This window comes from Eretmochelys imbricata, chromosome 6 (genome assembly GCF_965152235.1).
Source record: "Eretmochelys imbricata isolate rEreImb1 chromosome 6, rEreImb1.hap1, whole genome shotgun sequence".
Taxonomy (NCBI): Eukaryota; Metazoa; Chordata; order Testudines; family Cheloniidae; genus Eretmochelys; species Eretmochelys imbricata.
In genome coordinates, this window is record NC_135577.1 from 89,841,900 (window position 1) to 89,865,362 (window position 23,463).

Sequence of the window (23,463 nt, forward strand, 5' to 3'; positions counted from 1 at the left end):
CAGTAATTCAGCTGAGATCAGACCTTTATTTTTTACACCGGCACCGAAGACCTTGGACTAAACCTCCAAAGCAGACCGCTCCTCTGAGAGGTGACCATGTCTAGGGGCAGTAGGAGTGAGGGGGTGAGGAAGGGGGTCCTGCTTCCTCCCTGAGAAGCAGAAGGCCCTAGTGAGAAGCCACCATACCCCTCCCAGCATCTGGATAACGAGAAAGGAGGCAGAGGGGGGAGGTTAGTTAACCCCAGATTGGAGGCCTCTCTTCAGGATGGCTCCCAGCTCCAGCATGTCCATGTAGAACACTAATCGCTGACACTTTTCCGGCTGCTGCTCCAAACCCACTGCCACAGCACTGTGTCTGTGTAGGGGAGGGGTGTCGGTGCAGACAGAGTCGGCCTTTCTTTGGAGTTTGAGAACTGCAGCATGGGGTGCAGGGATCAGGTGCCTGCCAGGCTGCACAGGGAGAAGTTTGACCCCAGGGTCTCCCCTGATCATACACCCCTGCACACCTAGCAGGAGGAGAGTGGGTGCACTGGCTCTGCAGGCATGAGCCTGGCTGACCTGCACCTCCCAGAAAGGCTGGCAGCTCAGGGCAGCACTGCCCACCCCCCGCCCAGCTGGCCAGAGGCTCCAGCCCAGCTTCCACTCACCCCTGCTCTGGTAGCCCAGGGCCACCAGCTTGTGGCACTCTGACGCTGCATCCTCGATGCCCTAGGCAGTCGCCCATGTAGCCCTCCTGTAAGGCCAGCCCTAGTGCAGGATGACAGGAGGCAGCGGCGGCTGCTGCCTGGCACCAGCTCAGGCTGCTTGATGAATGCTGACACACATACCCCATGCGAACAGGCCTGGGATTTTCATGCAAAATGCTTCTAGTGAGGTTCATCCTAGGGTGAGATGACACAAACTCCATGGACTAATCCACCATGTGCTGAGCACGACCCTGAACAGAATGAGGAGACATGGGCCCTGTCCATCCAAACAGATTCCAGCCTCAGGCCCAGATGCTAATGGTCCCTGTAGAGACCATGGTCCTTTCTGAGCCAGCATCACACTGCAGTCAAATGCAGGCAGCACTGGCCCTGCCTTTGCATAGCACCAAATGATGCCTTCTCCTGGCACCCAGAAGTTCCCCCACTCCACCCAAAGTTATCCCCTCTCAAAAGCAGCAAGAAGAGGGGCTCCTTCTGCTCCCCCTAGCACGATAGGCAGGAAGAGGGAATCAGATGCCAGGGGAATGGTTTGGGGAGAAGCCCCTCTCTGGGAGGGACACTCTCCACTCTCAGCAGCACCCAACAAGCAGCAGTTTGGACAACAGGCAGAAAGAAAAGACTCAGCCCTGGTTCCTTCAGTAAAATCCAGAAACCACCACCTTCCTCCCTGAATACTTATTGGCTCCTGGTGGCTCTGCAGTTCCTACAGTTCTACTAATCAGGTATCTCCTGTGGCGCAGGTAGTTTCTGCAGCTCCTGGGTAATTAACCAGTCTCAAGCCTCAGTACTTTTTTCAGCATCCCTCACTGGCTGGGAGCCGCCTCACTCTCTCGGTTCTTGTTAGTTCCCATCTTCCTCTTCCGGAGAGTTTCAAAATCCAACTGTGAAACTGCAATTCAGCAACACACAACTGAGTGCCTTGGCTTCAAAGGGGGGGATCCACTTCCTCCCCACCATCTCTCTCCCTCCCTGCCCAACTCCATGCCATCCACCCACTGACAACATATGCCTCGCCCATTCATCCACCTGCCCTTCCCTGCCCTGTTCAGTCCCACATGCAGTCCAGGAGCTAACAGGCCCCACACTGCTGATGGAAATAGGTCTGCCACTCTCTGTCTCACCTTTTCCAGGCTGGTGCGATGTCCCACACTGACTAGTGTCATCCCCAGCTGAGCGCAGGTGCAGTATAGCTCATTCTCCACCTCCTCCGTCAGAGCACTGGTGGCTTCATCCAACACTGAGAGCAAAGCAGAAAGCCCCATCAACATGGCATCATCCAAGGACTACAACCACTCAGGCTAGCTAGCCAGCCCAACCAATCCCTGCCCTCAAGCCTGCTCTTCCCTGTAGGTGTGGATTCTGAACTGAGCAGCTGTTGAGAACATTGCTCACATGCTGCATGGAGCTGGCAAGGCTGAAACCTCCATGGAGGGACTCTTAGGCAAACTACAAAAGGTACCAGAGAAGCAGAGCAGGGACCTTTGTTCACCGCTGGTCCCAGCTCCCAAAGCTACTATCTGCTGAAGGGGAAACCTGGTCTTCCCAAAAGGACTCCTACTCCAGCCAAAAGAATGCAGCTCACGTCATGTACCCCCTCCATCACAGCCAGATGCCAGTGAGTATCACCGGGGTTTGTCTTTCCCTAAGAACCTTCAAACACCTTATAATCTGGGGAAGTCTCCCCTATGAGAAAGTCTCCAGGGCTGGCGACATTGGGGAAGCTAGAACCCCAGGTCCATTCACTCCACAAACTGGACCTCAATTCTGTGGCAATGTTTCTGAATTCAGCTACAAGCTGGTGGGGCAGACTGGAAATTCTGCAGCCATTTCACTTAAATTAAAAATGAAGAGGTTTATTAATACTACAGTCCTGGAGTCCCTGGGGTATTGGTTAGAGATTAAACTGAATTTATTTTACAGACTCCATAATTTTTAGTTTTCAATATGCCAAAGATTTCTGTACTGGTGGCAGGGGTTGTGAGGAAACAAGCTGCAGGTGTTGGTGCCTGGGGATCGTGCTGTAAGCATTTCCATTGGTGATTCACTTTAGCAGAAACATCCAGCTCAACAAGGTTGCCAGGTACATTTGGATCTTTAGGTTTCAGAATCAACATCCCAACGTGATGAATGGGATAGATCATAGAAATAAAGGGCTGGAAGGGACCTCAAGTCGTCAATTAGTCCAGCTCCTTGCGCTGAAGCAGGACCAAGTCAACCCAGATCACCCGGACAGGTTTTTGTCTAATCTCTTTTTTAAAAGCCTCCAGTGATGGGGATTCCACAACGTCCCTTGGTAACTTGTTTCAGTGCTTAACGAGCCTTATAGTTAGTTTTTCCTGATAGCAACATGAATCTCCTTTACTCCAAATTAAGCCCATTACTTCTTGTCCTACCTTCAATGGACATGGAGAAAACTGATCACTATCCTCTCAATAACAGACCTTAACATATTGGAAGATTTATCAGCTTCCCCCCTTCACTCTTTTTTCCTCAAGACTGAACATGCCCAGTTTTTTTTAAATCTTTCCTCATAAAAGTCAGGTTGGCTAAACTGTTTATCATTTGTGTTGCTCTCCTCTGGACTCCTTCCAATTTGTCCACATTTTTCTTCAACTGTTTTGCTGAGAACTGGTCACAATACGCCAGCTGAGGCTGTGCCAGTGCTGAGTAGGGCAGAGTAGAAAAATTACCTCCCATGGCTTAGATATGATACTCCTGTTAATGCACCCAGAATGGATATTTGCCTTTTCTCAAATGCATCACATTGTTGGTTCATATTCAATTTATGATCCACTATGGGCCCAGATCCTTTGCTGCTGCTGAGCCAGTTATTCTCCATTTTGTAGCTGTGCATTTGATTTTTCCTTCCTAAGCACAATACTCCCGCTCAGAGTTATTTCAGGCTGCCTGCTGCTACGCAGACAACACTGCGCGGATTCTGAGCAGGTCACGTTTTCAAGTTTATCTTCCCAACCATTAGAGCTAGAAAACAAACAGAAGTTGAAATTCCAGAGCACAATTCCACACCAAAGGGTGGGTTGTGTGGCACTGTGGGGAACATCAGGGCCCCGGTTATGACAGCCGCCAGCCGAGGAAGAGGAGCCTCCATAAGCTCAACCTTTGAAAAGTAACTTCTGATGTTTTTCTATGAAATGTTGCACTAAGTGGGGTTACAAGTGTCCCCAACGGAGCTTTCAGGGAACCTTGCTGAATACGCACCCCCATGTAAGAAATTCCCTGGTAAACAAGTTGGATAAAAAAAAACTGAGCTAAGGATGAGCTAAGATCACTTTTCGCACTTGGAAGCTCTTCCCCCTCCCCCACTTAATTCCACTCAATCCCTACACCCGACCTCCCGTTGCAATATAGATCACAGATACACTCTCCCTGCCAAAATGCTAGGCTCGCTCGTTACCAAACACTTACTGTAAATAATTAATGCACAAGCCTCCCCCTGGAGGGGAAAGTGATCTAGTGGCGAGGCCAGTCACAACCTTCTCCCCAACAACTATCTCACTGTGGGCCAGAGAACCTGATGAGAGGCAAAAAAGCTCAATACTGTAACTCGATCTACCTGTACTTTGTCCACGATATAACAATGAACCCAAAATTCACTCACAAGTTACCTCCTATACTACACACAGACACATACAAATCTGCACTGAAAGTACATTATTAAAGTTGCAAAGTCAAGCACTCAAAAGTCAGGAAATGCCAGGATTAAGGTTACCCATTTAACCAGCACTAGAGGGGGATGGGAAATGCTTTACCAGTGGATTTCACAGATCTTTGCTGACACCAGAGCAATGGTGAGACTCAGGAGTCTTGGGTTCTACTGCAGGTTCTGGAAGGAACACGCTCTAGAGGGCACTGCCACTCCCTCACTAAGACTTGACCCCTTCTGCCCTGTCCCCTCCAACCTGTCCCATTCTTGTCTCTTACCCACCCTGGGCTCCTCATCCCACAGAGCACAGGAGAGACAGGCTCCCTGCTCTCAGTTCTAGTGCCCAGGTCTCACACAGCCTACAGCAGCAATTGCAGGGAAAGTCCGACTCAGCCCTGGGCTATAGCATATCCAGTGCAAATCGACTCTTCTGCAAAGCTAGCTGTGAAGCTCTAGCAAGTCTTTAATGAGCAGGTGCAAGTTGCAATTTTTTGAAAGGCTTATAACTTGACTAAATTTGGGCAGATTTTCCTGGAGGATGGCAAAAGGCACATCCCTGACACTAAGGCCATCTCCCTGCCAAACTTCAAGGCCTTAGATTCATAGATATTTAGGTCAGAAGGGACCATTATGATCATCTAGTCTGACCTCCTGCACAATGCAGGCCACAGAATTTCACCCACCCACTCCTGCAAAAAACCTCTCACCTATGTCTGTGCTACTGAAGTCCTCAAATCGTAGTTTAAAGACTTCAAGGAGCAGAGAATCCTCCAGCAAGTGACCCGTGCCCCACACTACAGAGGAAGGCAAAATCTTCCAATCTGCCCTGGAGGAAAATTCCTTCCCGACCCCAAATATGGCAATCAGCTAAACCCTGAGCATATGGGCAAGATTCACCAGCCAGATACTACAGAAAATTCTTTCCTGGGTAACTCAGATCCCACCCCATCTAACATCCCATCACAGGCCATTAGGCCTATTTACCATGAATATTTAATTACCAAAAGCATGTTATCCCATCATACCATCTCCTCCATAAACTTATCGAGTTTAATCTTAAAGCCAGATAGATCTTTTGCCCCCACTGCTTCCCTTGGAAGGCTATTCCAAAACTTCACTCCTCTGATGGTTAGAAACCTTCATCTAATTTCTAGTCTAAATTTCCTGGTGGCCAGTTTATATCCATTTGTTCTTGTGTCCACATTGGTACTGAGGTTAAATAATTCCTCTCCCTCTGCGGTATTTATCCCTCTGATATATTTATAGAGAGCAATCATATCTCCCCTCAAGCTTCTTTTGGTTAGGCTAAACAAGCCAAGCTCCTTGAGTCTCCTTTCATAAGACAAGTTTTCCATTCCTCGGATCATCCTAGTAGCCCTTCTCTGTACCTGTTCCAGTTTGAATTCATCCTTCTTAAACATGGGAAACCAGAACTGCACACAGTATTCCAGGTGAGGTCTCACCAGTGCCTTGTATAACGGTACTAAAACCTCCTTATCCCTACCGGAAATACCTCTCCTGATGCATCCCAAGACTGCATTGGCTTTTTTCACGGCCATATCACATTGGCAGCTCATAGTCATCCTATGATCAACCAATACTCCAAGGTCCTTTTCCTCCTCCGTTACTTCTAATTGATGCGTCCCTATCTTATAACTAAAATTCTTGTTATTAATCCCTAAATGCATGACCTTACACTTCTCACTATTAAATTTCATCCTATTAGCTCACGAAAGCTTATGCTCAAATAAATTGGTTAGTCTCTAAGGTGCCACAAGTACTCCTTTTCTTTTTGCAAATACAGACTAACACGGCTGTTACTCAGAAACCCATCCTATTACTATTACTCCAGTTTACAAGGTCATCCAGATCCTCCTGTAGGATATCCCGGTCCTTCTTTAAATTGGCAATACCTCCCAGCTTTGTATCATCCGCAGACGTTATTAGCACGCTCCCACATTTCGTGCCAAGGTCAGTAATAAAAAGATTAAATAAGATTGGTCCCCAAACCGATCCTTGAGGAACTCCACTGGTAACCTCCCTCCAGCCTGACAGTTCACCTTTCAGTAGGACCCGTTGTAGTCTCCCCTTTAACCAATTCCTTATCCACCTTTCAATTTTCCTATTGATCCCCATCTTATCTAATTTAACTAATAATTCCCCATGTGGCACGGTATCAAATGCCTTACTAAAATCTAGGTAAATTAGATCCACTGCGTTTCCTTTGTCTAAAAAATCTGTTACTTTCTCAAAGAAGGAGATCAGGTTGGTTTGGCACGATCTACTTTTGTAAAACCATGTTGTATTTTGTCCCATTTACCATTGACTTCAATGTCCTTAACTACCTTCTCCTTCAAAATTTTTTCCAAGACCTTGCGTACTACAGATGTTAAACTAACAGGCCTATAATTACCCGGATCACTTTTTTTCCCCTTTCTTAAAAACAGGAATTATGTTAGCAATTCTCCAATCATACGGTACAACCCCTGAGTTTACAGATTCATTAAAAATTCTTGCTAATGGGCTTGCAATTTCATATGTCAATTCCTTTAATATTCTTGGATGAAGATTATCTGGGCCCCCCAATTTAGTCCCATTAAGCTGTTTGAGTTTCGCTTCTACCTCAAATACAGTAATGTCTACCTCCATATCCTCATTCCCATTTGTCATGCTACCATTATCCCCAAGATCCTCTTTAGTCTTATTAAAGACTGAGGCAAAGTATTTGTTTAGATATTGGGCCATGCCTAGATTATCCTTGACCTCCACTCCATCCTCAGTGTTTAGTGGTCCCACTTCTTCTTTCTTTGTTTTCTTCTTATTTATATGACTATAGAACCTTTTACTATTGGTTTTAATTCCCTTTGCAAGGTCCAACTCTACTTGACTTTTAGCCTGTCTCACTTTATCCCTACATGTTCTGACCTCAATAAGGTAGCTTTCCTTGGTGATCCCTCCCATCTTCCACTCCCTGTATGCTTTCTGCTTTTTCTTAGTCACCTCTCTGAGATGCTTGCTCATCCGCTTGGTCTACAACTCCTGCCTATGAATTTTTTCCCCTTTCTTGGGATGCAGGCTTCCGATAGCTTCTGCAGCTTTGATTTAAAATAATCCCAGGCCTCCTCTACCTTTAGATCTATAAATTCTTCAGTCCAATCCACTTCCCTAACTAATTTCCTTAATTTTTGAAAGTCAGCCCTTCTGAAATCAAAAACCCTAGTCACAGATTTATTTTTGTTAATCCTTCCATTCAGTTTGAACTGAATTAGCTCATGATCACTTGAGCCAAGACTATCTCCTACAACCATTTCTTCTATGAGGTCCTCACTACTCACCAAAACCAAATCTAAAATGGCATCCCCTCTAGTCGGTTCAGCAACTACTTGCTGAAGGAATCCATCAGCTATCGCATCTAGGAAAATCTGAGCCCTATTATTATTACTAGCACTCATCCTCCAGTCTATATCCAGGAAGTTAAAGTCTCCCATGATCACACAGTTTCCATTAGTATTTACTTTATTAAAAACATTAAAGAGGGCTCTATCCATATCCAGATTAGATCCTGGCGGTCTATAGTGCACCCCAAGCACTATCCCAGGGGAGGCTCTAATAGTTTTCTTCCCCAATGTAATTTTTGCCCAGACAGACTCAGTCATATCCATTTCATTGCTTCTTATTTCTTTACATTCTACCTCATCACTGATATACAATGCTACCCCACCACCTTTACCTTTATTTCGGTCTCTCCTAAACAGCACATACCCCTCAATACCTGTAGTCCAGTCATGACTACTATTCCACCATGTTTCTGTTCTCCCTATAATATCTGGTTTCACTTCCTGCACCAGTAGCTCTAGTTCCTCCATTTTGTTACCTAGGCTCCTCGCATTAGTGTACAAACATCTTAATTTTTGCTGTCTGGCCTCTCTCACATTCTGTACCCTATTAGGCACGGTCATTCTATAGCCAGTATAACCTATTAGACTGGTATCTACACTGCCCTTCCTCCTACCCACGGCTGTACCCTTTTTTACTTCGTTTTCTTTCCTCTCAATGCTAAAATCCAGCGTGGAGATTACCTGGACATCTCCCAACCATCTCCCCCAAATTCCTAGTTTAAAGCTCTCTTAATCAGTTGTGCCAGCCTCCATCCTAGAAGTCTATTTCCTTCCCTACTCAGATGAAGTCCATCCCGAGAGAACTGTCCTCTGTCCATGAATGCCTCCCAGTGGCCATACATCCCCAAGCCCTCCTTATAGCACCACTGCCTAAACCATCTGTTGATAGTCATAATCTTGTCACACCTTTGTTGCCCTTCTCTAGGAACAGGCAGAATCCCACTAAAGGTCACCTGAGCCTCGATTTCCTTAAGCATCTTCCCCAGCCTAGCATAGTCTCCCTTAATACTTTCCAGCGAGAATCTAGCCATATCATTTGTTCCCACATGAAGAATAATTAGGGGATTCTTTCCTGCTCCCTTTAGAATCCTTTTCAACCTCAGGTCTACATCCCGTATCTTAGCACCTGGAAGACAGCACACCCTCCTATTCTCTGGATCAGCTCTGGTTACAGGCCTATCTATTCTTCTCAGTAAAGAGTCCCCAGTCACATAGACCTGCCTTTTCCTAGTGACGGTGCTATTTTCCAGTCTATCCCCTGTTCCCCCTGGCTGCAAGTTCTTTCCATTCCTATTCTCCCTTGTAATCCTCTTTAACCCATCCTGCATCCTCCTGGGGCTCATATTTGGTGTAGTCTCCATTGACTCTTCCCCTTTTCCTATAGGACTAGCCGCTCTTCTCTTCTTCCTTGCCCTTCCACCTTCAGTGATTACCTGCTGAATCCTTCACCTTTGTTCAGCCTCTTTTGCACAGTTTAGTCTAACAGACAAAAGCTCCCTAGGGCAGATATTTGCCACTTTTTTGTCCAGCAGGCATCCTGAACTATGGGACTGTATAAATATGTTCACTGGGACAGATGCACACGTCATCTGGCAGCTGGAGGGTACACACAGGAAGTCATGACTGATGTCAAAGAGACCCAGATGGTTCCTGGCAAAGGAAAGGAGGTTTTCTAAAAAGAGCTGGTTTACCCCTCCAGCTGCACAGAGACCTACTCTTCTCCAGCCTGCAGTCACTCACCTGCATATCTGGGCTGGAGGTAGAAGAGCCTTGCAAATGAGAGTCTCTGCATCTCCCCTGGGGACAGGATGTCATACCTGCAGCAGAGCCAAGAATCAGAACAAGCCACAATTAGCACCAACTTACTGATGAACCCAACCCTCTGGCAATCGGTAACACCAGAGAATCATGTGATCCACCTTCACTGTCTGCCTCACAGAGCAGTCTCCTGCAGAGGTACACAGCCGCCTCCTGCCACACACACACACACACACACCCCGCTCACATGGAGCCAACTCCTTTCCAAGCTTGGCACCCAGAGCTGTCAGATTCAGAGCTTAGGGGTGGCTCTGCAGCCCCAGGGATCTCAGATTGCTTTGGGAGCAGATGTGCCTATGTGGGACTATCAGACTCAGATGTTGGGGGCAGGGATGCCGGAACAGACACTCAGTGCTAAGATGACATCTTTGCTCCAAAATACCATTCCCTTACCCCTGTGCGGCTGGATGCAGAGGATATTTCCCTCATAACTCAGGTCAGCTCTGTGTGACTGCCCCGCACTCACTTCCACTAACCAGGAAATCTACACAAACCTAGCCTCAGACACTGCACCAGCCTTACCAGTTCCAATCCACCTGCTGGTCCAGACCCCCTGTGCGCACCAACAAATCAGACTGCAAATGACACAGGAAAAGAGACTAATGAAAATCTGAGCACGTCCCCGGCTCTGACCAACAGCCTCCCACGGCAGATACAGTCCTGAATAGAACCACCCCCTTCCTCCCCAGTGCTGTCCTCAATAACCCCTTTCCATCCTTCTCCCAAAGTCAGCTCCCCCACAAACGTGCCTCCTGATTTCACCTTCCCATGACATCCCTTCTCCCACCCCGGTGTCACTCCTGCCTTTGATACGTTCCCACCTCCTCACCAGTGTCGCACCTTCCACAGCAATACTCCTCCTCTGCTGAGCCTAGTGGGAGGTAGGTAACAGATAACACCCTGTCCAGGTAACAGATAACACCCTGCACATGACACTCAGCACTGTACTGCCCTGCCGGGAGAGGTAGGAGAGCAGTGCCCTCAGTGATAGAGCAGGCCCATTATGCTGTTGTCAGCTCCCTTAGCAACTCACCAGCCCAGCCAGCTCCAGGAAATGCAGGATCCTCTCATCATCTGCAGACCCTAGAACACAAAGAGCATCATCATCACATCCAGGACAACAGTACCACTAGGGCAACACTTCTGTGGGATCACCAAGGATGGGCCAATGGGCCCAAATCTCCCACTGCTTCCCATGAGAGTTTCTGGTTGCTTGTTTATTTTTCAACTAAATCATTTAAAGTCTAACTTTTGACTGTCTGAACCACTGAAGAGCTGCAGATTTCACACTCCACCGTTCGGCCCAAGGCTAATCCTCAAGTGGTTCCTACAGGCCCACCACATGCAGGGGAGGTTAAACACCAACATCCAGGAGCAGCACCATGAACAAAGCAGACTTCTAGGCAGCACATTTCAGAGCTATATCTAGAGCCTGGGTCAGTGGAGAGCAAGGGAGGAGAAACACAGGGACCAAGGGTTCAGTAGTTCTGACTGTGCCCAACTGCAACAGAAACATGCCTTAAGCAAGACTGCCTAAAAGCTCTAAACCCTCATATTGCAAACCGGGGAATCCCAAGGGTCAGAACACAGGCACCAACAAATGGGGAGTTCTGGGAGAGGAACAAGAAGTTCCAACAAATGCAGGGACAATATCAGAGCTAAAACAAGCCAGCCAGCTGAAATCTAAAATAGACACGTGAGCTGATCTGGAAGCTAAGCAGAAGGGCCATGTACCTACCAAGTGCCTCTCTGAAGTGAAGTTAGCCTTTGCCACCTTGACATTAGGCAACTCCAATGCACTCTACATCTGGAAGCAGAATGTAGTTGCCAGCTTATTGGGCATCACTTCCCTCAGACAACATTACACTGGAGCTCTGCAGTCTGCACTGGCTTCCAATCAGACTCCAGTCTGGTTATAACTGATAGAGTCCTACTAGGCTTGACTCCTGGCTACACTGGTCACGGGGTGTGCTTTGGCGGGGGAGCATGGGAAAGATTCTCTTTCCCCCCCACAGGATACCACCCACAGCAGGGCCTGACTATGGAACACACTTCCTAGGGGTCTGACAGAACCAGGATTCATTTGCCTTCAGGACATAATGCAAAGTCCAGCTATTTTCTCAGGTTCTTTGTGAGGGGTAGGTTTATTTAGAATAGGCTCTGTAGGCAGGCTCTACACTCTGTGAAGCAGTCATAAAACACACTAAAAGTTACAAGAAATGACTGTCCAGCCCTCCTTGGTACAGCAATAAATACCCACCATCCAGCAGGAGGATAACACAATAAATCTAGGAGTGGGAGCAGCCAGTCATGAGTTGTGCAATAAAGAGTGGTTACACTGGACAAGTAGCCCTGTGGTCTTGGTAAACTTTGGATGGGCAGGTTTTTTTAAGCTTCGGTTTTGTATATTTAATGTTTTTTTGTTTTTTAAACTAACACCTACATCTGCTGGGAAAAGTGCTTTCAGAAATCTAACTCAATATATATTTACCATGACAACAAGACATAATTTGGTTCAGAAGGGGGCTGGTGATGAAATATGTTGGGTAACATTACAAAGAACAAAGGAGTGTCACGGGCAACTAGTACAGCACCGAGAGAAAATCCACAGCACCCTGAATCCACTGATTCTGGTCTCACGGGGCAGTTCCACTCCTAAGATACCCTTCATGGACCTACTTCTTACTGGTCAGAAGGTGAAGACTCAGTGTTTGACTAATTCAGAATCTGGGAGAATTCAGAAGTGTAGTAAGGGTGATTTGAGTACTTCCTCTCCACACACACGTATGGAAATCAGCAGGGAATCCTAGAAGATTCCGTACATAAGTAGCAATGAATAAGGGACAAGCAGCAGCCAATGTGGCTTCACAAAAGCGAATCCTCCTCCCGGAAGTGTATGGAGAGCATGGAGCTGAACTACAGACACAGATAAGGCTTTCAAGGAAATGCTAAGGGCAGCAGAAACAGAACGAGTTAGTGCTGCTAACATACGGACAGGCACGGAGATGCTGAGCTAGAAAAAACAATGTGCTAATGGGGTGTGTAGGGGGGCAGGTGCAGCCAGTGATCACTTAATAGCTGTTTCAATTAATTTCCACTCACCTGAAACTGGATAAATCTTCTTCAGAGGATAAATCACCTGGTTGAACAAACCAAACACAGACCCATGTCAGAGGAAGCTGGACATGGAGTTCATCACAGCCACACGCTGGGCCCAGAACTCAGACGCGAGTTGATGAGCTGTCACCAGTCCGTTCTCCTATGAGCTTTTATGCAGCCCAAAATTTCCTAGCACTGGGGTTGCTTGTCCCGTCCCATCTGCTCCGAGTGCAACTAGGGACTGGGACTGTCACTTTGTGCAGCCAGCCTGTGGGACCCCTGCACCAAACAGACTCACCTGCTCTCGCAGGGTTCCATCTGTGAAGAAAGGTCTCTGTGGCAGGAACACCACCCCATGGGGACCAAAGCAGCTCAGCATGTGGATGTTCCCTGCATAGATCCGAGAGAGAGAGAGAGAGAGAGAGAGAGTCACACCAATTCACAAGCTTACCTTCTAGCCCTTTCCCAGGGCACAGGCCTGCATTAGTGAGATCCAAGCACTAGGTAATGATCACGCTTCCATGGATCAGAGGTCAGGTGCTCAGCAGAGTGCACGGATGAGAAGTTCACACCACAGCACACGGGAGAGGGGACAGCTTGAATGCACCAGTGACAGCACTCACAAGGCCCTAACTTGCCACTCGTGGCTCAAGTTCCACCCACCAGCCTCTCTGGGGCAGCATCAGCTCCTGCCCCGTTTCGTGGGATGAGGTTTTGGAGAAGTCACCGTCCTTACCCCGTGTGCTCTCCCAGAGGCCACCAAGGACCCTCAGGAGTGACGTCTTCCCCGTGCCAGTGTTCCCCACGATCAGCAGATTGTTCCCTTGGGAAATCCGTAGGTCGAGGTCCTTGATGAGCAGCTTGTCCGAGGATGGAACCGAGAGAGACACTCGCTCCAGAAGGAAGGCTGTCTCCCCCAGCACAGTCTGCTCTCCAAGACCACTGGAGCCCAACCACCAAAGCAGAGGGAGAAGAAAAGAACCAAGGGTAAGTGATTGAGCCTCGTGGTGGTGAGGAGCAGATGCCTTTCAAATGACATGCCTCCCCTAAAGTCATATTTAGGGCCTAGATATCATGGCGACTGGTGCCAACAGACAAAAACTCAACAGATTCCAGCCTTCTGAGTTAGAAAGCACCAGTTACTGGGGTACCAAGGTGTCATTTATACCAGCTATGCCGTGAAATAGTGGGCTAATCAGTGACCCAGCACAAAAGCACAGCACAGACCACACAAGCCATCGGCCTGCAGCAGGAGCTGTGGCAAAGGGTAACACCAAAATGTGATCTCCAGTTCCCCCTTGTGGAAACATTGCCATAACAGTTGCCAGCTCTGGAAGGCTGTACTAAGAATAGACAGCCCCCATGGATGGTCTACACTGGAAAAAAAAACAAAAAAAAGACCATGCCAGCAGGTCTCAGAGCCTGGGTCAGCTGATTCAGGGCTCGTGCTACAGGGCTAACAATAGCAGTGTAGACGTTACCGCTTGTGCTGGAGTTCAGGCTCTGAAACCTGGCGAGGGGGGTGGGTTTCCAAGCACAAGTGGGAAAGTCTACACTGCTACTGTTAGCCCTGTAGCACAAGGCCAAGGACCCAGGCTCTGGGATTCGCTGCCACAGGGTTTTCATTGCAGTGTAGACATACCTTATGAGGCCCTTTCATGGGGGGGCAACACTTCAATCCAGAATTAAACAGTGATTCAAGCTAGAAAACAACCTGTAAGGAATCAGCTACTTATTGATAGACAGGTCAAGAGATGGACAGAGAGTGGATGATTCATTCGTAACTTTTTAAAACACACGCACCCTCCTATGAATAAGAGGCCTAGATCCCACTGTCTCCCTCTCCCCTCACTCATCTATCTAGAGCAGGGGGTTCTCAAACAGTGGCTTGGGACTCCTCAGGGGGCGATGAGGTTATTACATGGGGGGTCGTGAGCAGTCAGCCTCCACCCCAAACCCTGCTTTGCCTCCAGCATTTATAATGGTGTGAAATATATAAAAAAGTGTTTTTAATGTATAAGAGGGGGTCGCACTCAGAGGCTTGCTGTGTGAAAGGGGTCACCAATACAAAAGTCTGAGAACCCCTGATCTAGAGCGTACGCTCTCTGAGGTAGACACTGTTTTTGTAGATGTTTGTCCAGCCCCCAGCACAAGGGGGCCCAGATCCTGTGGGGGGCCACGGCTGCTATTACATAAGTTATACTCAGTGGGGCTCCCAGACCCAATCTTCTCAGACTGCAAGTCAGAAACTGTCAGACTGCAGGAACCAAACTGCTCATTCTGCTTCACGCCTCACTGCCCACAATGGGAGCTGCACTCTGAGCTCAGCTACAACAATCCCGATGCATGAGGCGAACCCATCCCTTTCCTCGACAACCTGCTCAGGACCAGGAACCCAGCAGGAAGGAATCGGGGAGCACAGGTACAGTAGAAATGGCAGGAACGGAAAGAAGTAACTTTGCCGGCCAGAGGCATCTGATGGTTAGAGGCCAAGGCCAGGATTTTCAGACTTTGGGGCTTGCAGTCCTCATCCGTTAAAGGCAGGCCACTTTTATTCAGGCCTGCTTTTAGACTTCTAGGTTTGGAAAGGTTGGCCCACACCCTGAACATACCGTCAGATCCCCACCCCTCCAAGCACTGGTTCCAATTCCACAGATGGAAGGAACACATTCCAAAGCGTAGAAACACCCCCAAATGCAGGGGCTGTCCATGTCTGACAGGATGTGATGATCTGGGACAATAGCAAGAAGGAAAATGCTGAAAGAGAGCCCCACGTGGACGGATACAGTGAGGAACTGGAGGGAGCCTGAAATTGGCCAAAGCCCTGGAGAACACATTATCAGGAACAATCCCACTGGCTGCTTGGGTCGGGGCAGACTAGATAGAGCTTCTCTCTCTCTCGACTTATTTACTATTTTCACTATGGTCGTGCCCTGAAATCCTGGTTGGGATCAGGACCCCGCCGTACTGGGTGCTGCGTGTGCACGCACATGAAGACATGCTCCCTGCCCCAAACAGCTTATAAAACTAATATGAAACAAGATGTGACAGGTGAATGTGACAGTTGGAGGGGAGTGGAGGCAGCCAGTAACAGATCGTATGATCATATGATTACGAATACATTGGCATTAGGGAGGCTCAACTTGCTGGCCTCAAAAGGATTTTTCACAAACACCTGGCTACCAGCACCTGCCTCTTATTGAGCTGGTTGATTTCCAAGGCTGCAGATTCCTTGATTTTCCAGTGACATGAACATACCTCCCTGCCTCAGGGAGATCTGGGGACATGCCTAGTGGTTGTTTAATCTGTGCCTATTCCTCAGACACAAAGGATGCAGACCTCTGCTCCTCCTAATAGCACCCCCAGGGGAATTCAAGGGAGAAGGACCCTAGGCTGCAGTGTTTGGAAGAAACCTTATTTTACCATCCCAGAGGCACATCCAAAATACCTGATGAACATGAGAGTTTTCCCCACAGCCTGAAAACCCACCTTCAGACAGTAATTTACCATCCCAAGCTAAGGCTGGCCGCAGATACTCACTTGTCAAAGTCCCAGTTGGTTTCGGCTTCTGATTCACAATCACGGTGTTTCCTGGAGAGAGACAGCAGTGTCTCCTGCAGCTCCCCAATCCTGCAAGACAGGGAGGGTAGCAAGAGGGACAGACGTGACTCTGCAGCCCTCTCCCCACATTCCAGCTCCTGTCCCAACTGGGCTTCTAAACAGATTGTATTTAATATTTGTTTAGCCTGAGCAATGTGCTCGGTGCTGTACAGGACACAGAGCAAGTCCTACCCTGCAGAGCTGCCAGGCTGAACCACTGACTGGACGTCCATCCTGGGGGACTGGAGGGAGGTTAAAAGGAGTTCTCTTTTGTTTTTGAATTACCCAGAGTTCCTAAGCAGCGGGCATCATGCAGTCAGCTTCCATTGCAAGCTACTCACTGGACTAGAAAGCACACGGACACTAATGGGCTGCGACTAAGGCATATTTTAAAGGAAGAGCTACCCTTCCATTTAGCATCTGGCCTCCTCAGTGGCCTCGGCTGGCAAGGGGATTCCAGTCCTAGGCAATCAGCACCCAGGCTCTGGAGAGACGTGCTCCCTGCCAACCTCAGTTCCAAATGGGCCCATGGCAGTGACCTTTGAGTGCGAGCTCTCTAGGGCAAGGGCAGTCTCGCAATAGGTGTATGGACGGACCATGCCTAGCACCATCTGGGTTTGGGTCTGTGGGTGCTATCTTCATACTAAGAATGTCACCTTGTACAAGCTGACCCCACATTAGCAATCACCCCTTACCAAGGAGCCCTGCCTAGGGTACAAGCTTCCCCACTTCTGCCAGAGCCGCAGACTGGGCTCAGTCCCAGAAGCCTTGCACTGGGGCACCAAGAAGGTTCCCTCTCCTGGAGACAGGCTTAAGGGAGGGCAACTCTCACCTGTGTGTGTAGCCAGCCACGTCAGACAAGATGGCAGAGAGATCGATGAGCTGGCTGAAGCAGCTGATCAGGTAAATGGAGACAAAGGCATTCTGCCGGAGAAGCACACACCGGGAGAAGAGTTAGCACAGAGATGGAGCAGCAGCGCCCAGGCGGCTGTACCTGCCCTCACAGCCAGCAAGCTAGAAGCAATGGATACCATATGCTCAGCTAGGGGCAGCCATCACAGTTGGACATGTGCAGTTGCTCAGACTCCAGGAGAGCGGTGACCCAACAGAGGGACGAACCACAGAGAAAGCGGCATCAGACAAGAGACATAACAGGGCTCACCTGCACCAGCCTGTAGACTGACCCTGGGGAGACCCCTCTGGGTGTCTGCTAGGAGCTGCCCTTTCTCACTCCCCACAGCCATTGAGTGAACTGCCTCCCATAAGGCCACCCCTGAAGGGAACACGATCAGCTCACTGCAAACACAATAACTGGCCAGGGGGCCTGGTGGTAGGACTTGGGGAGGAGAGGGCACCAGGACTCATTCCCCACAAGAATCCCCACTGGCCTGAACACTCCCTAGAGCCCTGGACGAGCACCTCACACTAACGCCTTAGGAATCCCAGCCAGTAGGGAGCTCCTCTCAGTACTCCAAGGGTTAAAGCCTCTAACAGCTTTAAGCGAAAGAGGAACAACCAGAAGAACCACCAGGAATTCTAAACAAACAGGCTGCAGCTGTTCAGTTAGCACGTCCACAAGTCCTGCCAAGCTGCACTGTGACTCCTGCCAGCACTGGGGTCAGTGTCCTCTCCCTGGTGGCACGCTGACCACTCCCCCCGCCCTGGAAGTGGTCTGCTACTCTCAGATGCATGTCTCTGCTACACAGCCTGGAATGCTAAGCTGGCTGTTTTTAGATCTGCATTACTAGTCTTGGGCTGTTTTCGTTTAGCTGGGAACCAGTCAGATTTGGAGGCCCCTCCCTAGGGGCCTAGTGAGGCAACAAAAGCAGGAGAGAGATCAGCCTTCTAGACAGAGCAGTTCCATGAAGACAGGGGCTTTTAGAGCCAAGAATCTGGTTTGTGGACAGGCTGGTTCCATGAGCAGCCAGCTGCTGCAGTCTCTCTTCAGTCAGCAGAAGCACTGCGCTTGGCAGTGCTGCATGGGCCCAGCCCTGCGCTGATGCCTTGTGCGGTCTCATCAGTATGTAACCTTTCATTTAAAACAGGAGGGCCTGATCCTGCAAATGCCTGTGCGTGTGATTAGCTTTCCACACGTGAGTGCATCGAATCAATCACATACCTAAGAGTTTGCAGGCACAGGGCCTACGTTTCTAGCCCTATGTTGGCAAAGAATGTCCTGAACGTGACTCAGTGAAGTCAGCCATCCCTAGCGAGGGGCAGTCGCCCCCTCAACCTCCAGCACCGCCTCTTGCGGCGCTCTGCTCTCAATACCAGCCACCCCTTCCACTGGAGCCCAGCCCTGCACAGCACATCGCTGTCTTCGGACTTAGCACCAGACCCTCAGGATTGGGTCAGCCTGTGCTAGGTCACACCCCCTGGCCTAGTGTCCTGCAGGGTGCAAGGGGAAGAAACACAGTAGAGGGGACACGTGCTGAACTCACCTTGCTGACCAGAGCGCTCAGCTGTGCTGGATCCAGGTCTCCATAGACACCACTAAAGATGGGAATGGCAATCACCACGTAACTCAGAATGCTGCCCAGATAGTCAAAGGTGTTGATCCCAACTGGATATAAGCACATTGGCAGAAGTTAATGAGCAGGGAGCACCCTCTGTCCCAGGCAAACCCAAGCCCAATTTCTGGGGCCAAACACAGAACTAGTCCCCCCCATTTACACGCCTCACACTGCACCTCAGGGGCCAAGACAAAAGACAGCAAAAGACCCACATCACAGAGATGAAACCTGTTGGCATGAAGCTCCCCCAGCCAGGACACCAAAGTGGAGAAAAAGCCATCCAGATACCACCACCCACACAGCTAGAGTACCTTAGACAGGGCAAAATCCACCTAGCCTACTTGTTTCCAAATGTCAGAGCGCCCGCTGCCTCTTAGAAACATGGGGAAGCAAAGTGGCCAGCCAAGCCAGGACGCAGGAAGGAATATCCAGGGATCTGGCTGGGGCAGGAAGCCTACATCACTGACCTTCCTAAGGAACACAGGAAAGGCAGAAACGCTCAAGCGTTCAGAATTCCCACATACGCCACTCCACGATTTGCAGAGCTCTAGATTGTACCCTGAAGGCAAGGCACCCACTTGCCCTTGACTCTAAGCACTAAGGGACTGGCTCAGGTGGGGCTGGAATCAGGATCATAGTCAAGATTTCCGGGCAGCATCAGGGCAAGAGGGACATGGTCTCAGAGCAGCTCCCGTTCATCCCCACCAATCCTTCTTCCTTCCAAGGGCCCAGTTTCCCTGACGCTCTTAGTGTGGATGACTGAAATCCCAAGTGCTGCTGCCACCTGTTCCCCTCAGAGTCTGGATTCCTGCAGAACCCATTTCCTGATTTGGTCCTCCGGCTTTGCCAGTGTCCCCCCACAGCATCAGTGTGACACCCAACATCATTCTCTCCTGGGCTCTCCTCTAGGAAGGCAATGCCGCCTCAGCAAACACCTGAGGTGCCAGTACACCAATAGGTATGGCCTCCTGCAGCCAGGAGCAGCCAGCACTCCTATACGTCTCTGGGGACGCACTCCCCAGGTCTGAGGATTACCCTGATGAAGCTGCCACATGCCCCTGCAAATCAAGGAAATTCTCCACTTACTGTAGAGCCACAGCTCTTTACCCATCAGCTCCCTCTGTGTCTGCAGGAGGCTCTGCAGCCGGCGGTCAGTTCTCATGTGCTCTACCTGCCCAGCTCTGCAAAACAAGACAGTAGCATGCCATGGATCTGCAAAAGCCACCACATGCTGGGTGCACTGCAGAGTGATGTAAACATTGCAGGACTATTGTAGCTATCTGGAGCATGCCCATCACCACAGTATCTGGGCAATGTTATTGTGGTGGCCAGGCACTAAATACCCAGGTGCTGCCTGGTGAATGTGCCTCTGAGGAGTTCCTCGGCTGAGGCAGGTGGCTCTGAGAAAGAATCTGCCAGAGCACCTTGGTATTTCTATTAGACATGGAGGGCAAAAAGGAGGCAAGTGATGACAGCAAGGCCCAATACTGGACTAGGGCACCCGTGGGGCTATTTCATGCACCTGAACAAAGAGCCTTCTGGAATGGATGGACAACACCCTGCAGCGTTCCTCCAGCCAGAAAGGGAAGCAGTGTGGCGAGCTGAGGAAGTGACGTCTAGCCTGTTTACCTGACCCCTGACCACCAAGATGCCCAGGCCTTAGCCTGGCCACTGTTCCATAACTGTTATCACACTGGAGCAGAAATGGACTGATCACTGGTCTCTTGTGGGTCACTTTGGCTCAGGCCTTCAACATCCTGAGAAGCCAAACCGTGAAGTACTTTACACAGCTAATCCAGGTGAATCTGTGCCTATCAAATTCATGTCCCTGGAACTATCGGTCTAAGACTGGATTTCAAGCCTGGAAGGGGGCTCTCTCCTACCCCAGCTTTAGTAGCTGCTGATATAGTTGCAGTCATTGCTGACTCTTAGATCAGCACCACTCTGACTGCACCCTGGGAGCCTAGATCCTTGCACCAGAGAGCTCCATTTACACACCAAACCACCTGGGCTGAGGTCTGCAACAGCTACTTCCACTCATTCACAAAGTTTACACCGCCCTCAGGTGGCAAAAAGCAGAAAAAGATAAAATGTTTAGTATTCAAACGCAGGCTGTGTCCACGCTGAATTTCTACCAACTCTAGCCCCCTCAGAGCAGCGCATGGGGCTAGCCCCAGAGCAGCTGCCAGTGTAGGTCCAGTGCAGGTGCTTTTGCCACCACATTGTCCAACTCTGCTCTCACCATGCCTAGATGATACAGCAGTGAAGATACTGGTCCCCAGCTCCCATTATTGTTAGCACCACATGGGCACAGACCGATGGAGGGAGAACCGCTTCAGGTGCTCAACCAGATCAGGCCAGTGAGCCACATACACAGTGGAGGCAGGGAGGGCTGGAGAATGGGGCAGCCCCCAGTATCCCCCAGTGATAAGATTCCATAGTGCTAAGGCTAGGTGGTGAGGGGAACATGGACCTTCATTGCCCACAGCCAGGCACTCCACTCCAGACTTAATCAAGCTGGGGGCCCTCAGGCATCAGGGTTCTAGCCAATCGGATGCAACATCTTTAGTAATGATCTGGTTCAGGGGGGTAAAGAGCATGCTGATGATGTCCACAAGAAGAACAACACTGGGAGACATTACAGACACCATACAGCACTGGTCCCACCTGGGAGCGCACGCTCAGTTCTAGGCACCTCAGTAGTAGCAGACATTGACAGAGTGGATGCAGTTCGCAGAAGATCAACAAGGTGATTAGAGGGACTGAGCTAGAAGGATAGAGAGAGAAAGAACTAAAGTCTGTTTAGCTGGGCTGACAACAAAGGGGAAACAGGAGAGAGTAGTGGGATGAAATTAGGAAAAGGGAACCTTAGAACAGATCTCAGAAGAGGATCTTAACAAGATAGGATGAGGCCCTTGAACAGTCTCCCAGAGTAGTAGAAGAGGCCCCAGTCTGATGCACCAGAAAATGGATAAACGTAGGCCACAGGATAATCCGAAACTGGACCCTGAGGAGGGGGGGAGAGGGCAAAAGGTTGTTCCCCTCCAACTCCTAGGATTTTAATGCACCTGAGTTATTTATTGACCACTGCAAGCAGGTGTTGAGCAGAACCCAAAGGAAGGCACTGTGGCACAATCACAGGTCTAGGAAACTCTCCTACAGGCACTTTTTCTTAAAGGAAAGGTAGGACCCAGCACAGGCCCTGTACTTGGATCACAGTGGGATCATAGCAGAGCAGCAAGTTAGAGACTTGGTACCAAGCACAGGGGGCAGGGACAAGAGCTTTTAAACAAAAAGGACAGGACAAGGCAGTGCAAGCAACAGGATAGGTCCCTTCCCTTACTGTTCTGGAACGCGTGAACTGAGCAGTTATTCTAGGAGCTGGGAGGATCCACGAGAAGAGATGAGAAGAAACAGGTTAATCCATCATTTACCTGTAGAAAGCAGCTGGCTCTGCATTTACACGAATCTGCATGTGCTTGAACCTGCACAACGCAAACCAAAACGTGAGATGCGACCACCCCACAGAATAAACAATGAACATCCCTGCAACAGAAAAATCCATTCCTGCTCCTGCCATCATGGTGAGTGACCTGACAGATTCTTAGCCCAGGAATGGGCCTGAACATAGGGCCAGGGGCCTTGAGCAAGGTTCAGAAGGGCACTACACTGCCCTATACATAGGTACCATCAGTGGTCTAGTTTGGTCTCCTACCTTCTCCACCAATCGCACTGGACCATTGGCATTCCACTCGCTGGGACAGTCCAGTATTCCATATCTCGTTTACTAGCCCAGTATCCGAGATACACTGGATCAGATAAATGAGTCCATCTAATCCGGCATCCACACCTCTGACAGTGATGGATGCTGGATGCTATAGAGGAAGCTGTCAAACCCTTACAATGCACCTGGTCATTGATACAATACCTTTCCACAGTTTATGCCCCAAAGTGTAAGGAGAGATTTAGAAGACCTAGGGTGTATGTGGGGATTTCAGGCACATCATGAAGGTAAGTGCATGTGTGTGGTGGGAGGAAGAGCAATGCCTCAAGTCTCAGCCACCATCCTTGGTGAACGTGGATCAAGATCCAATTTAACAGAAGCTCCGTGCTCCCTCTACTCCACAGCACCTCACTGCAATTAGCGGCAGCAGCGAGGGATCAGTGGAAAACACTGACGGCTGGACCAACAGAGACCCAGGGGCGCTGTCTCACCAGGTCACACTCTAGTGGCAGGGATGGCTGGGGCTTAGCAGGTTGATTCCAGATGGGTCTCTCTGAGGCTGGGTTCAGTGGGCTGGCTGTGCGCTCAAAGGAGCTGAGCAGGCTGATTTGCTTAGTCAGAGGAGCGGGGAGGAGATTAGCCACATCTGGGTCACACTGAGTACACTGGACTGGGGGATGACCAGGCTGGCATTAAACAGAGCAATTCCAGAAAGGAAGGGTCAGTGACAGCAAGACTCTGACCACTCACCTGAAATCCCCCTCCAGCTTCTCCTGATGCACCAGTTTCGACACAATGGGACTCATCAGCACCTTGTTAACAACAGTCCCAATGACAAAATACCCAAAGATACTTACTGGGCCCAGCCAGCCAGTGCTAAAGGGGAAGATGGAGAGAGGTTAGTTAGCAAACCCAGGAAAGGCCGCACACTAGACTGGGA

The 23,463-nt window shown here is 49.5% G+C and overlaps 1 protein-coding gene across 4 annotated transcripts in view; it reads right to left on the reverse strand.

The window, feature by feature from the left end:
• Positions 1 to 6: 6 nt before the first annotated feature.
• Positions 7 to 23,463, reverse strand: part of ABCD4 (ATP binding cassette subfamily D member 4) — a 34,051-nt gene continuing 10,594 nt past the window's right edge. For all 4 annotated transcript variants that reach the window (XM_077819127.1, XM_077819126.1, XM_077819124.1 and 1 more), the window contains 14 exons: positions 23,274 to 23,399; positions 22,234 to 22,284; positions 19,886 to 19,980; positions 18,728 to 18,849; positions 17,119 to 17,210; positions 16,227 to 16,316; positions 13,423 to 13,628; positions 12,985 to 13,076; positions 12,690 to 12,726; positions 10,621 to 10,670; positions 10,110 to 10,162; positions 9,510 to 9,586; positions 1,829 to 1,944; positions 7 to 1,596 (listed from right to left, as the gene is read on the reverse strand). In XM_077819127.1, coding sequence (XP_077675253.1) covers positions 1,501 to 1,596; positions 1,829 to 1,944; positions 9,510 to 9,586; positions 10,110 to 10,162; positions 10,621 to 10,670; positions 12,690 to 12,726; positions 12,985 to 13,076; positions 13,423 to 13,628; positions 16,227 to 16,316; positions 17,119 to 17,210; positions 18,728 to 18,849; positions 19,886 to 19,980; positions 22,234 to 22,284; positions 23,274 to 23,399 — 1,303 coding nt within the window. In that variant the 3' untranslated portion in view covers positions 7 to 1,500. The remainder of the gene's footprint in view (positions 1,597 to 1,828; positions 1,945 to 9,509; positions 9,587 to 10,109; positions 10,163 to 10,620; positions 10,671 to 12,689; positions 12,727 to 12,984; positions 13,077 to 13,422; positions 13,629 to 16,226; positions 16,317 to 17,118; positions 17,211 to 18,727; positions 18,850 to 19,885; positions 19,981 to 22,233; positions 22,285 to 23,273; positions 23,400 to 23,463) is intronic.